At 41.8% G+C, this 16,367-nt stretch overlaps 1 protein-coding gene across 2 annotated transcripts in view; it reads right to left on the bottom strand.

Moving 5' to 3' along the window:
- The window catches only part of ADCY1 (adenylate cyclase 1), a 221,490-nt gene that overhangs the window by 159,782 nt on the left and 45,341 nt on the right, over positions 1-16,367 (bottom strand). For both annotated transcript variants that reach the window (XM_034416445.3, XM_034416444.3), the window contains exon 2: positions 8,797-8,946. In XM_034416445.3, coding sequence (XP_034272336.1) covers positions 8,797-8,946 — 150 coding nt within the window. The remainder of the gene's footprint in view (positions 1-8,796; positions 8,947-16,367) is intronic.

Raw genomic sequence — 16,367 nt, forward strand, 5'->3', positions numbered from 1 at the left:
AGAGCTGATTCGTCAGCTTTTCAGAGTAGCTTCTTTTTGCTGCTCTGATCTCCCTTGTTAATACATTCCTGGCCTGAGTGTACAGCATTCTATCTCCTTTCTTGCGGGCTTCCTCTTTGGTGAACGTAGCTGTTTGAATTTAGCTATGAACCAAGATTTGTTGTTATTGTATATTACTGTATGTTACTGTGTATTCATAGTTTTCTGGTTGGCACACATAGGTTTTCACAAAAATTGAGATATGATGTCACAGAATCTGTGAGTTCATCCAAGTCTGCAGAGGTAGCTTCAAAAATGTTTCAATCTGTGCAGTCAAGGCAAGCCTGTAGCTTTAACTTTGCCTCCTTATTCCAAGATTTCACTGATTTAATTGTTGGTTTTATGATTTTAAGCCTTTGTCTATAAGTAGGTACAAGGTGAATCATACAGTGATCAACTGCTTTACCAGCTGCTTATGGTAAAGACTGATAAGAATCTTTTAATGTTGTGTCTCAGTAGTCCAAAATATTCATTTTTTTTTCATTTTATTAAATTTGTAAACCGCCCTACTCCCGAAGGACTCAGGGCGGTGAACAGGCACAAAATAAAACAGATAAATACGAAAGTTAAAACATGATTTATTTATTTATTTATTTATTTATTTATGTATTTATTTATTAATTAATTAATTAATTATATTTCTATACTGCCTTTCTCCCGAAGGACTCAAGGCGATGTACAGTCAAGAAAAATATAGACACACAAACATCATAAAATTGCTAATTAAAATTATTACTTAGTTTGGTCAATTAAATAAAACCCAGAATTAGATCACATTTAAAAAATCATTCACATGTTCATATGTTTAGCCCTGCCTGCTGGAACATCAGGGTCTTGAGGGCACGGCGGAAAGCACGGAGATCAGGGATATTCCGTATCTCCGGGGGCAGTTCATTCCAAAGGGTTGGAGCCCTCACAGAGAAGGCCCTCCCCCTGGGAGTTGCCAGTTGACATAATTTGACTGACGGTACCCTAAGTAGTCCCTCCCTGTGAGAACGAACTGGTCGGTGGGAGGCTATTGGTGGCAAAAGACGGTCCCGTAGGTACCCAGGTCCTAAGCCATGGTGCGCTTTAAAGGTGATAAATAACACCTTGAATCGCACCCGGAAGACCACCGGGAGCCAGTGCAGCTCACGTAGGAGAGGTGTTACATGGGCGTAACGAGCTGCGCCCATAATCACCCGCGTGGCTACGTTCTGGACCAGTTGGAGCCTCCGGGTGCTTTTCAAGGGGAGCCCCATGTAGAGAGCATTACAGTAGTGCATATGGGAGGTAACTAGGGCATGAGTCACCATGCGCAAGGCGTCCCGATCCAGAAAGGGACGCAACTGGTGGATCAGGCGAACCTGATGAAAGATCCTCCCGGTCACGGCCATCAAGTGCTCTTCTAAAGACAGCCGTGAGTCCAGGAGGACGCCCAAGTTGCTAGCTCTCTCCATGGGGGACAGCGATTTGCCCCCAATAGTCAGTGATGGCATCAACTGACTATATCGGGACATCAGAAACCACAGCCACTCGGTCTTGGATGGGTTGAGCCTGAGCCTATTCCTCCCCATCCAGATCTGCACGGCCTCCAGACACCGAGACATCACTTCAAGGGCATCGTTGGGGTGGTCCGGGGTGGAGATGTACAGCTGGGTGTCATCAGCGTACTGGTGGTACTTCACCCCGAAACCACGGATGATTTCACCCAGCGGCTTTACATAAATGTTGAACAAAAGGGGCGAGAGGACCGACCCTTGTGGCACCCCACATATGAGGGGCCTCGGGGTCGACCTCTGCCCCCCTGCCAACACAGACTGCAACCGGCCAGAGAGAAAGGAGGAGAATCACCATAGTACAGTGCCTCCCACCCCTAACTCTTCCAACCGGTGCAGCATGATACCATGGTCAATGGTATCAAAAGCCACTGAGAGGTCTAACAGGACCAGGACAGAGGAGCACTCCCTGTCCCGAGCCCTCCAGAGATTATCAACCAACGCGACCAATGCCATTTCCGTGTACCCTGTACCCGGGTCTGAAACCCGACTGGAACGGATCCAGATACATCGTCTCATCCAGGTGCTGGGGAAGCTGTTGCGCAACCACACTCTCGACAACCTTCGCCACAAAACGAAGGTTGGAGACCGGACGATAATTAACCAACATTGCCGGGTCCAGGGAAGGCCTCTTGAGGAGAGGCCTCGCCACCGCCTCTTTCAAGGCGGCGGGGAAGACACCCTCACCCAATGAAGCATTTATAATCCCCTGGAGCCAGCCTTGCGTCACCTCCCGGGAAGCCAGCACTAACCAGGAAGGACACGGGTCCAATAAACAAGTGGTCGCGTTCAGTCTGCCCAGAATCCAGTCCACGTCCTCAGGGGTCACAGGATCAAACTCATCCCAGATAACATTCTCAAGACCTGCCCCAGTCCCTCCCCCTGAGACTACCCAGTCGGAGTCCAGATCTTCCCGAATCTGAGTGATTTTGTCATACAGATACTGAACAAAATCCTCGGCTCTACCCTCCAAGGGGTCCTCCCGCGCTTCCTGGTGGAGCAGGGAATGGGTCACCCTAAACAGGGTGGCCAGGCGGTTATCTGATGATGCAATAAGAGCAGCAAAATAACTACATTTCGCTGCTTTTATCGCCACTAGGTACTTCCTAATATGGGATCTTACCAGTGTCCGGTCCGATTCAGAAAGACTGGCCCTCCAACTACTCTCTAGGTGTCTTTTCTGGTGCTTCAACTCCCTCAGCTCCTCAGTGAACCAAGGAGCCAAATGAGATCGGCACCGGGTCAGAGGCCGCAAAGGCACGACCCAATCCAGAGCTCCAGTGGCCGCCTTGTCCCAGGCGGCCACTAGGTCTCCAATCGAGGCATGTGCCAGAGCCTCAGGAAATGGCCCAAGCTCCATCTGGAACCTATCAGGTTCCATCAGGCGCCTGAGGCGGAACCATCTTACTGGCTCCGCCTCCCTGTGGCAGGGTGCAGCGGTTCGAAGGTCGAGACAAAGGAGAGAGTGATCTGACCATGACAAGGGCTCGGTGACTATATCCCCTATCTCAAGATCACTCAGCCACTGTCCAGAGACAAAAACCAGATCCAGCGTGTTTCCCCCCGTGTGGGTAGGGCCATGAATTAACTGGGTCAGGTCCATGGCTGTCATGGAAGCCATGAACTCCCGAGCCACCTCAGATGCCTCACCCACAGACGGCACGTTGAAATCCCCCATGACCTGGGGTATCAACTGCCACCGCGGCGATGCCATTGAGTAGCTCAGGCAGGGCTGTTGCCACGTGGCAGGGAGCCAGGTACGTGATCAGCAAACCCATCTGAACCCCATGACCCCACTTCACGAGGAGGGACTCACAGCCGGCCGTCTGAGGAACAGTGGCCTCCCTCGGTCTCAGATCTTCTTTAATAATAACCGCTACTCCCCCGCCCCTGCCCTGTAACCTCGGCCGATGGAATGCGAGGAAACCTGGTGGGCACATCTCGATGAGGGGGACCCCCCTCCTGGCCCAACCAGGTCTTTGTAATACCTGCCAGGTCCGCTCCCCCCTCACAAATAAGATCACAAATGAGAGGGGCTTTATTTACTACGGACCTGGCATTGCACAGCATCAGCCGAAGGGTCGGGTCCTGAGGGTCTGTGCAACCTGGGGAACGGGTGGAGCCTTGGGGGCCGGAGCATGTCACCACTTGTAAACAGAGGGTACGTGCTCCCTTGACTCGATATGGCCCCCTGCTCCTGCCATACCTACCCCTCCCACTCACGGTAATGATATTCAGAACACTATCTGGACAAACTATGACTCCCCCCTCGACCCCAAGATCCCCACCTCCCATGCCGTGCTTCCTTGCCAGGCCCGCCCCTCCCCTTTGTGGGTTATCCCCCATACCCATGACCTGCATTCCAATCAAACCCTCCCTCTCCCTAGAACCCCTTAAAAAATTTACAAAATTTTTTGATATAAAACCCCTCAACCCTCTAGTTTTTGCATGCCACCTCTCGGGGTTCCAAAGCCCGTCATCGAGGTGGGCCCTCAATAAAATGGAGGGCCAAACTTGCGAGAGGGGGGAGTCTCGCAATGCTAGCAGGTCGGCTTTCTTGTACGTCATTGTACATCCGAGTCCAAGGTGGAAAAGAGGGCCAGTCCAGGGTTCATAGTCCAGAGAGACCCTTCAGGGTACAGATGGATTTCATAGAGTTTCATAGAATTTCATAGAGCTGGACTCCACTGTCCTCTCACGACAGGGACAAGGTCCAATGTCCTTTCCACTCCAACGGGGCAATGATCAAGCCACCCTCTCACGCTGGCTGGTCTCACTGCAGATAGTCATACCAAGGGTGTTACTACAGCTCCTTCGCTGGAGTAGAAATGGATCCCTCAGCTCCCACATAGTCTCTCTATCCGGCTAAGGCATAGGTGAAATGAAGAATAAGGGGGAGGTCCCACGTGATTATTCTGGAAGCAGTCCTGCGGGGGGGCTGGGGGGAGGGGGACAGAAGGCGAGCAATATCCCCAGAGGAGGATAACAACATCACCTCCTCCGCCATGTAGTTAATCTTTGCCACCATCATGCTGTCATATCTCGGCTATGGTCATCCGCTGCTACTGCCTCGAATCCGCCGCCTCCAGTGGCGGGGGAAGGGGGGCCATCATCCAACATCCCAGCCACCCACCTCCTGGCTCCATTGTCTCCGTCACTCCTTCTCCTTCACATGGGAGAGGGAGAAGCCTCCACAACCCGAATGTCAGGGAGATCAGCCCGAATATCAGGGGGAGCAGTTTCAAAACAAACTAACTCCCCGACTGCTGCCAATATTATTCGTTAATCTGGTTAGCTAGAGTTTGTAACGCATTATTTATGCAAGCTTGGGGTACAATGTATGTAGCAGCCAGAATAAATGAGAAAAACTCTTGTAGACAATAAAATGGTTTAAAATTGATAAATATTGTCTCCAAGTCCTTATCACAAAATTTATTCAGTAAAATTACATTTTACCCCATCGATTGTTGATATAAAAGCAGATATCCCCTCTCTTTTTTTTACTGGATGTTTCAACAAATGTTGCCCCTTCCTATTCTCTTGGATCTTATCCTGGGTGTCATCAGAACAAAGTGTGTGAAAGAAGATCTGGCACCAGAAACACAAAGTTTACTGTCTTTACGTAAGACAGCTCTTTAAATCTGAAATCCTGGGATTTGCAGGCAGTTATCATTAATCGAGTTGTTCAGCCACATTTCAATGAAGCAGAGGGCTGCTGAATTAGAAAAGTCTGTATTGTTTCTATTTAAGAGTAGCAGTTCATCTATCTTATTTACTAGTGAGCGAAGATTACTGTATTTTTCAGAATATAAGACGCACATGACTATAAGACGCACTTAAATTTAGAAGAGAAAAATAACAAAAAGTTTTTAGCTTATCTTTTTCAGGCCTTTTTTCAGATCTTTTCCCATCTTTTTTCAGCCTGTTTTCGGGCCTTTTTTCAGCCCGTTTTCAAGGCTTTTTTCAGCCCATTATTGGGGCTTTTTTCGGCCGTTTTCTGAGGGTTTTTTCAGCCTGTTTTCGGGGCTTTTTTGGCCCGTTTTGGAGGCTTTTTGGGGCCATTTTTGAGGCTTTTTCTGGCCCATTTTGGGGGCTTTTTTGGCCTGTTTTTGTAGGTTTTGGGGGCCATTTTCAAGGATTTTGTGGGCCATTTTTGAGGCTTTTTTGGCCTGTTTTTGAGGCTTTTTTGAGGCTTTTTTGGCCCATTTTTTCCGAAAAAATGGGCCCAAAAAGCCTCAAAAACAGGCTGAAAAAAGCCCTGACAACAAGCCTAAAAATGCTAAAAACCAGGCCCTAAAACCCTCAAAAACAGGCTGAAAAAGCCCCCAAAACAGGCCAAAAAAGGCTCAAAAAGGGGCCAAAAAAAGTCTGGAAAAAGGCCCGAAAACAAGACATGCTGAGGCCAAAAAAAGTCTGGAAAAAGGCCCGAAAACAGGACATGTGGAGGCCAAAAAAATGGCTGGCAGGTGGGCAGGGCTTCAGCAATATTCGGTCTATAAAACACACAGACATTTTTGCCCCCTTTTGGGAGACCAAAAAGTGTGTCTTATAGTCCGAAAAATATGGTAGTTAAGTGCAGAGAGGTGAAGGGAAATTTGCTGATCCAACGCTTTCTGAACCTTTGTAATATCCCTCCTCTTTTGCCTCTCTTCCTTCTCCTTTTGTTTCTTTTTCTGCTTCTTCGTTTCTGCTGGGCTAGAAGAGATAACTGCCCTTCCGTCAGTCAGAATTTCCACCACATTTGAAAAGAAGGAAGGAATAGTCCACAAAAGCTGTTTGTTATGTAAAGACCATTCTTTGATATTCAAAAGTTCAATTCTAGAATTTGAAATTCTTAAAGAGTAGAGAAAATAATGAAAAACATCAAAACTACAAAAGAGCATTTCACTGAGGCTGCTGTCAGCGCCATCATCTTGAAGCAATTCTACTAGGGAAAAGCTATGAAAACTGACAAATTAATTGTGCACTGATTGTACTGAACTATATATAAAGTAAATGTTATCCCTGGGACATATATGATAACATTACATTAAGACTGTTTTCAGCAATATCCTCTATATCTACAATATATGCATTGTTGTCATTGCTTGTGATCTGGAATAAAGTTAGTAGCTGAGCTAAAAGACAGATAGAAAACACAGTTGGGAAAAAAAGTCATTCAGCCAGAGTCAGGCAGATGCAATTATCTTGGTTCTTATTAATCTAATCAGGACTGAACTTGTAGCTGCAATAATGTTATTTGACCACTTATAGCAATGAGGCTCAAATGCTGCGGACAGCAGCAAACAGTTTGATCCATAGCAAAACAATTAAAAAGGCATAAAAAAGCATTTCAGCCTTTCAAAGGATTTCAAAGTTACTTCTGTTTATGGTATATACAAGGAAGGTCCAAGATTGATTGGATATTCAGTTCATTTTCAGCTTTCAGAATAAACCTGCACAATTTGCCATAACAAATGGTATCAAGAATCTTAGCTTTACGTCTGATCATATCCAGTTTTGAACTGTCTTTGAATGTCTGCTAAGATGGCTCTCTCAGCTCAAGAAAAGCTTAAAATAGATTTTTAATAAAACATTCCAAGGGTAGGAAAGAAGTGAGTCAGGAATAGCTTTGATTCTAATAGATACAGGATTGAATCCCTCAATTGTACTCTTTGGGAAAACATTGTCACCTCCTGGCTGGACTATTGTAATGCTCTCTACATAGGGCTCCCCTTGAAGAGCACTCGGAGGCTCCAACTGGTCCAGAATGCGGCTGTGCGGGTGGTTATGGGCGCAACGTTGTGCTCATGTGACACCTGTGCGAGCTGCACTGGCTTCCAGTGGTCTTCCGGGTGCGATTCAACGTGCTGGTTACCACCTTTAAAGCGCTCCATGGCATAGGACCCGGGTACCTTCAAGACCGACTTCTGCCACCAATAGCCTCCCACTGGCCAGTCCGCTCCCACAGAGAGGGTCTCCTCAGAGTGCCATCAGCCAAGTTATGTCAGCTGGCAACACCCAGGGGGAGGACCTTCTCTGTGGGAGCCCCTGCCCTGTGAAATGAACTGCCCCCGGAAATGCGTAAGATCTCTGACCTCCGTGTATTTCGCTGTGGCCTCAAGACCCTGCTGTTCCGCCAGGCTGGACTATCAATGTAATGATTTTAAATTAGGTGTTTTAAATTTTGAGGGTTTTAAATTTGAGCCGAAACTATTTAATAATTTTAATTATTTTTAATTGATGTTTGTCTTTGTGCTTTTAATAGGCTGTACACCACCCTGAGTCCTCCGGGAGAAGGGCGGTATAGAAATAAAATTATTATTATTATTATTATTATTATTATTATTATTATTATTATTAGTAGTAGTAGTAGTAGTAGTAGTAGTAGTAGTATTTATCTCATTTCCATTTATAAGAATGAGACAGTTTCTGAAAGAAGAAAATCCTTTTAGAATGGTTTCTTCATACTATAGTTAGTTGTGGAATGGTAAGTATCTGCCACTGGCTACTTCTTTCCAATTAGGAGTGGTTTGTAAATGTGCTTTATTAAATAAGTTCTATAATAAAACAATAAAGATTATATGCTTATTGTCAAACATTTATTTATTAGCTTGTATGCTGTTCCAGATGAAACAGCAACATAAAAATAGTAAGAAACTCAATACTGTAATAAATACGATTTGGAGTGATGATATATTTTATATGAAATATGATGTGAACTCCATAGCCAAGCTTTAACTCCATTCTTATGCTGCCTCCTTTATAATTTTACCTCAATTAACTTGATGCAGCTGAATTGCTTTAAGACTAGTGCATAACATCTTATGCATAATATCTATTTAGTGTTTTATGGAAAATTGTGTAAATTTAAAAATAGGTTTTAACCCAACAGTGTAGATTGTTTTTTTTATTAAATTATTTCTTCCATTCATATTAATACTTCTGAGATAAGACGTGTGATTATGAAATCTACTTTGCAAATTAAAATGACTATATTATGTACAAAAGTGTTACCTTATTCAAAACAATTCTGTGGGCTTTTTACTTTATCTAAAATTAAGTTAAATATAAAAAACATAATGCCTGTTGGGTTTTCATTATTGATAACCAATAAAAAGCAAGGCAACAAGGTACTATAAGAATAAAGCTATCACTTTATGAATACGTTTCTGTAAAGATCAGACTCTTATTCAACTGTGATGTTGAACAAGATAAAAAAAAACATATTTTAACTTACCTGTTTTTCATTTTCATCCTCCAGCTTCAGTCTGTCCTCTATGCAGTTCCTGGCCTGAAGGAAGGCCTTTCTCTGCGCCCTCTCTGTTAATATCCTTACAAAGACCCCATACAAGTTTACACTGACAAAAAGGATAGCATTGGCCATAAGCTGTAAAGAGAAGACAAAGAAGAGAAGGGACAAAAAAGATATGTTATAATATGGGCATTTATATACATCACCATGTCACGGTATTTCTATCTAAAACCCTGCTAATTTTATTTCATTATTTTGATATTTAAACATTGTTTGCTATTCTCAACTTTTGTTCAGTCATTAGGTTTTCCAACTGGCAGGAGTCACGGGTTTTACAGATCTGCCACCACAAATCCTTTTAATTGTAAATGCTGGCTATTGAATCTGGTGGCACAACATATGCTATATCACTGGATTACAGACATTCTCCTTTGGGGTGGCAGTGGCCACAACAGAAAAAAAATGAAAGTCTACGTCACCACCAAATCCAAAAGATACTTGGAGCAAAGATTCTGCAAAAAAACTATATAGTATAAATCATTATTTTCATTCAATTGAAGATTCTATCTTCTATAAACTACTAAAACTCTCACCAAGTGAAATGGTGCATCATAGAGCAACAATTTTCTAATCAAAATACTTCAAATGGGCTAACTTATGGAACGTATCTACTTTCTATAATTAAAGAACAAGGTGATCAAAACATTCTGAGCATTCTCATCTATTACTTTAATACTATTAATTATTAAGTAGCTCCTGAATTCAACATTACTGATCCATCAAATCAAAAGCAAAAACAAGGAAAAGACAAGATAATCATATATATATATATATATCTGCTTATAAATTACAGTAAATATTTCCTTAAAAGATGCATCTCTTTTAAGTAGATATCAAAGGAAATTTTTCCCATATAGCTTTCAAATCTGGTCACAGACTTTTATATGTATCTTTATATTTTTTATTCAAATCAAATTATACAAGAACAAAGATAAAGATGTATGTATTTTTTAAATTTCTTTGAATCACACAATCATAGGGCTGGAAGGGACCTTGGAGGTCTTCAAATTCAATCCCTTATCTAAAACAGGAGTCTTTATACTCTCCCAAATAGTTGTCAAACTTTTCTTGAAAACCTCCAGTGATGGAGCATCCACAATTCCAGGAGGCAAGCTGTTTCACTAACTGTTCTAACCATCAGGAAATTCTTCCTTATTTCCAGGTTGGATATCCCTCTGAGTAGCTTCTGCACATTGCTTCTTGTCCTACCCTGTCCTTTGGAGATTAAATCAATCCTTTCTTCCCTTCAAGTATTTGATCATGTCACCCCCCGCCACTAGTCCTTATCTTTGTCAGACTAGACATATCTAATCCCCTTAGTCATTTATCACACAATTTAATCTCCAGACTTATCATCTTTGCTGTTCTTCTTTGCACTCTTGTTAGGATCACAACATCTGTTTTGTATCATAGTGACCAGAACTGGACACAATATTCCAAGGGCCTTACTTGGATAGAATGCAGTATACTATCATTTGCCATATATATTGGAAAACATGCTCAAAATGTTGTTGAAGACAGTAGGAGACTTTCCTTCTCTCTGGTTTTAATTCAGTTAATAATTATGTCCCTTCAAATGTATTACCTGAAAAACAACATAAGGAGGCAACTATTGCAACTATAATTAGAACAAAACAAACAATGCAAAACATAAGTTTGAAGAATATAAATATGTTTCAGAATATGAAACTAACCAATACCACAACTTTCCATTTTGGTGTTGAGCAGTAGTATAATCAGTGCTTTTGGAGTTAATGGAAATGGATGATTCCAAGAAACCCATTTCAGGGTCTGTCTGACTCTCACTTCAGCAGTATAGAACAAGATTTCCAAATTTTGGGGGAAAGCCATATGGAAGGCAGTATTAATACATAATACTGAACAGAGTTATAAGCATCCCACACATAATATTATAGGACCAATAGACACTACATTTCTTTGTTTCAGTACTCTGCCCTTGTCCAGTGGCAGAAGAAACAAGACGTATTCTTTTGCCAATTCCAAAGAAAAATTTGTGTGTAGGCAATGGGCTTTTAGGTCTAATACCCTATATGAATTACACATATTTCATGCACAGTTATCATGCAGTCTATCAGACTTAACCTGTGCCTTTAACAGAAATAACAGAATAATAGAGTTGGAAGGAGGTCTTCTAGTCCAACCCCCCTGCAAAACTAGGAGACTCTATATCATTCTGGAAAATGGTTCTCTTGTTAAATTATAAATTTGGGGATCAATATAGCCCTTCATAAATTAAAGAAAGAAAGAATTTTTACATATTTGAAATCTATAAAGTTCCTGTAATGGGAAGACAACTCTTTCAAAGTTATCTATCAAGGCTTTGAAGATAGATAAAGTACTAAAGTACTTTACTCTGAAAGTAAAGATGCTGAGGATGGAGGATTTGAATTACATCGTTCTGTATGGGAGTGAGCAATAAGAAGCAAATCATTAAATTAAGAAAGAATGATATGTTGGAGGAGGAAAATAAAGATAAGTATCATGTGTTCATGAAAAGGGCAAATGGTAAAATACAGAATGGGCATTTACAATAAAACAAAAAGAAAAGGCACTGCAGGGGATCATCTTCATCATCTTAAGAAGGTACTTGGTTGATACCTAGGATGCTGGCAGCCACCCATATCAACCAGCACCAGTCAATAGTATTTGTGATACATTTTTTAATAATAATAATAATAAAACACTCTGTAAATCTATTGGAAACCAGCTGTACTTTTTTGCAAGAAAGATAAAAGAAAAGCAATACAATAAGTATCATCCTAAAGGATACAAGTTTCAAAAAATAGTTCGGGCAGCAAAGTACAGTATCACTTTGAGCTTACCATCTTTCTTAGCAATTTTAAAATATGTAAAGAGGAGGCAGGGCATTATCTCCTAGAGGAACTCAAGAACCTAGAACATAGGCAGGGCCAGATTTAGATGAAAAGAGGCCCTAGGCTATTCCACTTATGAGGCCCTTTCACCTACAGTGAAAGTGTATTTTTAATTTTGTTAACAATTTGAATGTAGGGCCCTCTTGATCTTGAGGCCCCCTCTTGATCTTGAGGCCCTAGGCTGAAGCCTAGTTAGCCTATAGGAAAATCCGGCCCTGAACATAGGAGATAGAATATAGAATAACAGAGTTGGGAGGGACCGTGGAGGTCTTCTAGTCCAACCCCCTGCTCAAGCAGGAGACTCTATACCATCCCAGACAAATGGCTGTCCAAACACTTCTTAAAACCTCCTTTGATGGAGATGAAGGTAAATTATTCCATTGGTTGATTGCTCTCATCATTAGAATTTTCTTAGTTCTATACTGCTTCTCTCCTAGGTTAGTTTCCATCCATTGTTTCTTGTTTTGCCTTCTAATGCTTTGGAAAATAAGTTAACCCCCTCATCTTTGAAAGAACCCCTCAAATGTTGGAACACTTCTATCATGTCTCCCCTAATCCTTCTTTTCATTAGGCTAGATATATCAAATTCCTGTAACCGTTCTTCATATATTTTAGTTCCTAGCCCCCTAACCAGTGTCTCAGCTTCTTTTTTTAATATTGTGATGAAAAGAACTGGGTGCAATATTACAAGCATGTCCTGCTAAGGCTTTGTAAAATGGTACTAGAACTTCATGTGATCTTGATTCTATCCTCTATTAATGTAGCCTAGGATTGCATTGGCTTTTTTGGCTGCTGCTTGCTCATATTTAAGTTATTGTACCGACTCCAAGATTCCTCGCACAGTTACTGGTATTGAGCCAAATTTCACCTAATCTGTAGCTATACAATTTTTTTCTTGCCTAAGTGTAAAATTTTACTTTTATCTATGCTGAATTTCATTCAGATAAGGCCCAATGTTCAAGTCTTTCAATATCTTTTTGGAACTTGAGGGTTGTTGGCTATTCCTTACACCTTAGTATCATCTGCAAATTTGATGAATTTCCCTTCTATTTCTTCATCTAAAGCATTTGTGAAGATATTAAAGCATTTATGAAGATATTAAAGGTCACTGGGCCTAAAACAGAACCTTGGGATATCCCACTGTTTATTTCCCTCAGTGTTGATATAATTCCACTGAGGACTACACGTTGAGTACAATATATCAGTCAGTTACAAACACATCTGGTGATGATGTGGTCTATCTCATATTTTTCTAGCTTCCAAGAAGTTGTGATCTACTTTATCAAATATTTACTGAAATCTAAGTATATTATGTCCACATCATTTTACTAATCCACTAATTTAGTCACTTTGTCAAAGAATGAAATAATATTTGTTTGGCATGATCTGTTTTTGACAAACACATGTTAGTTACTGGTTATAACTTTGTTTGCTTCTCTATTTTTGAGAAAATTGTTTTCTCTTGTCATTTATTTAACTCTTACTAACCATCATTTTTATATGATTTTCAAAATGATATATAATAATCACACATTACTTAGTCATATAAGTAATTTATCCAAATTATCTAGATCCGCTCCAGTCCGGCTTCAGGCCTGGGCACAGCACGGAAACGGCATTGGTCGCATTGGTGGATGATCTCTGGAGGGCTCGGAAGAGGGGTTGTTCCTCTATCGTAGTCCTGTTAGATCTCTCAGTGGCTTTTGATACCATCGACCATGGTATCATGCTGCACCGGTTGGAGGGGTGGGGGGGCACCATTTTACGGTGGTTCTCCTCCTATCTCTCTGACCAGTTGCAATCAGTGTTGGCAGGAGGGCAGAGGTCAACCCCGAGGTGCCTTGTTTGTGGGGTGCCGCAGGGGTCGGTCCTCTCACCCCCCCCCATTCAACATTTATGTGAAGCCGCTGGGTGAGATCATCCATGGTTTTGGGGTGGAATTCCATCAGTACACTGATGATACTCAGCTGTACATCTCCATCCCAGGCCATCCCAATGATGCCCTTGAACTGATGTCCCGGTGCCTGGAGGCCGTCCGGGTCTGGATGGGGAGAAATAGGCTCCAACTCAACCCTTCCAAGACCGAGTAGCTGTGGCTTCCGGCGTCCCGATATAGCCAGCTGGTGCCATCACTGGCTATTGGGGGCAAGTTACTGGCCCCAACGGAGAGGGCTCGCAACTTGGGCGTCCTCCTGGACGCACGGCTGTCTTTAGAAAAGCATATGACAGCTGTGGCCAGGGGGGCTTTTTATCAGGTTCGCCTGATTCGCCAGTTGCGTCCCTTTCTGAATCGGGACTCCTTATGCACGGTCATTCAGGCACTCATCACTTCTCGCCTGGATGCTCTCTAAATGGGGCTCCCCTTGAGGAGCACCCGGAGGCTCCAACTGGTGCAGAATGCGGCCGCATGGGGGATTATGGGAGCAATGGGGCGCTCCCATGTGACACCTCTCCTGCATGAGCTGCATTGGCTCCTGGTGGTCTTCCGGGTGCACTTCAAGGTGTTGGTTACCACCTTTAAAGCACTCCATGGCTTAGGCCCTTACAGGACCGCCTTCTGCCACCGATAGCCTCCCACCCGCCAGTACGCTCCCACAGAGAGGGACTCCTCAGGGTGTCATCGGCCAGGCAATGTCGGCTGGCGACCCCAGAGGGAGGGCCTTCTCCATGGCAGCACCTGTCCTCTGGAACGTCCCCGAAGATACGTAGGATCCCAGATCTCCGTGCTTTTTGCCGTGCCCTTAAAACTTTTTTATTTCATCAAGCTGGGCTGGCTTGCCTCCTCCCCCAGATATTTTTAATTATTAATTGATTTTAGTTGGGGTGTTTTAAATTTTATATTAGGCCAAAACTTGTTTAATTCTTTTAAAATTAATCTTAAATTTTGCATGTGATGTTTTTATTCTTGGCTGTTCACCGCCCTGAGTCCAGTAGGAGAAGGGCAGTATAAAAATCTAATAAAATAAAATAAATAAATAAATAAATATGAATATTTACTCACAAATGAGTCCCACTACTGTACATAGTAGTGAAATGAATTAGAACCTTGGTCACTTAACAAAAATTATTGAGTAAATCAATATAAATCTGCATAAGTAGTAAAAAAGAAATAGCATAGTTTTCAGAACCCACCAAAGTTATGAATATGTTGGCTTTCAGCAGTATTTTTCACTACTTTGGGCAAAAGTAGGAGTATGACAGGTTTGTCTTTGAAAGTTTTATCAAATTACAATGGTTAAATGCTAATAGCTATTGAATCTTTACTATTAGTCCATTTGTCTCCTCAATACATTAGTGCAATATAACCCCCATTACGGTGCCAGTTTTAATTTTGGGACTTGCAAGGGTTTTACTTAAATAAATAAATTTCATTCAAACACAGTTACTTCCGTCTGCCCCCCCCCAAAAAAAACCTGTTGGATTTTTGTTTGTTCTCCGTATATCAAAATTAGATCATTTCCCACAATTTAACCTACCTTTTCCTTCATCTTGCCTTTCCACTTGCAAAACCCCTTAAATGTTTTGCTATGGAAAGCCAAAATGATGTCTTTAGAAGCATATGCTTTTATGTGTTTTCTGCTTGCTCCATGTTTCTCATAGAAGTAAGCAAGAAAACTCAGTTACTGTATTAATCAAAGAAATTAGTCAACTCTGCAATATTGTTTAATATATTTAATATATTGTTTAACAAGTAAAAATTCAGGTTTCTTAATTTTATTCCTTTGTGTCACCTTTCATAGACACCAATGAGCTCCAATTTTTGTATACACTTACTCAGAATTTTTTTCCTGAAACCATTCAATCAGGGCTGAAGCATTTCGCCTTTGGCTCCTGTTCATTCCATGATTTCCTTCATAGTTTTGAAAGAACCGATCTCTAGATGTGGAGTTTGCTTTGGATGAATATCAGATCCCCACATGGTATAAAAAACCAATCAAAAGTCTCATCTTCGTGAGAAACCAAATTGTTTCCCTTCCCTGGAGACCATGATATCATATGAAAAATAAAATTAATGCACAGCATTTAGTTCAGGGTTTTGTTTCCCAAACGGTCAACTGCCATGACTTACAAGCAGGAGATGGAATGAAGAAATGCATATTTTGTATCATAGTTTCTCTATAATACCATTTAGGTTGCATACCATCCAAAATCTAAAAGTGTAAAGGAATAAATAGATAACCTTGAAGAAAATAAGCAGGAGGCAAAACAAGATATTACTCAGTCCTGGGAAAGGACAAAGTGTAAGAAAAAAAATCCCATAACATAACCCTATCTGGAGGCTTTTTGTGTAAAATGATGTCAGTGTAGAAGAGTTCATGAATTGGAATAGACATGGCAACAAGTCAGCCAATGGAGACTGTTTTGTGTCTCAGACAGTTTGGAGCCTGGGAATGGCTTAGCTTGAATGTTATGTATAAAAGAGTTGGTTTGTCCTTACGTTATTGCTTCTGTGAATATATAGATTCTGTGTTTCTGGATTCTGAATTCTGGCTTCTGCTGCATGGATATTGTATACATGCATTATGATTTATATTACTGCATGTAAAGTATAAAGAAGTTTCTTTTATACATGAATCCTACTGAATTATTTACTTGTGTACT

The sequence above is a fragment of the Pantherophis guttatus genome, chromosome 4 (genome assembly GCF_059756535.1).
Source record: "Pantherophis guttatus breed Tessera chromosome 4, ASM5975653v1, whole genome shotgun sequence".
NCBI classification, from domain to species: Eukaryota; Metazoa; Chordata; class Lepidosauria; order Squamata; family Colubridae; genus Pantherophis; species Pantherophis guttatus.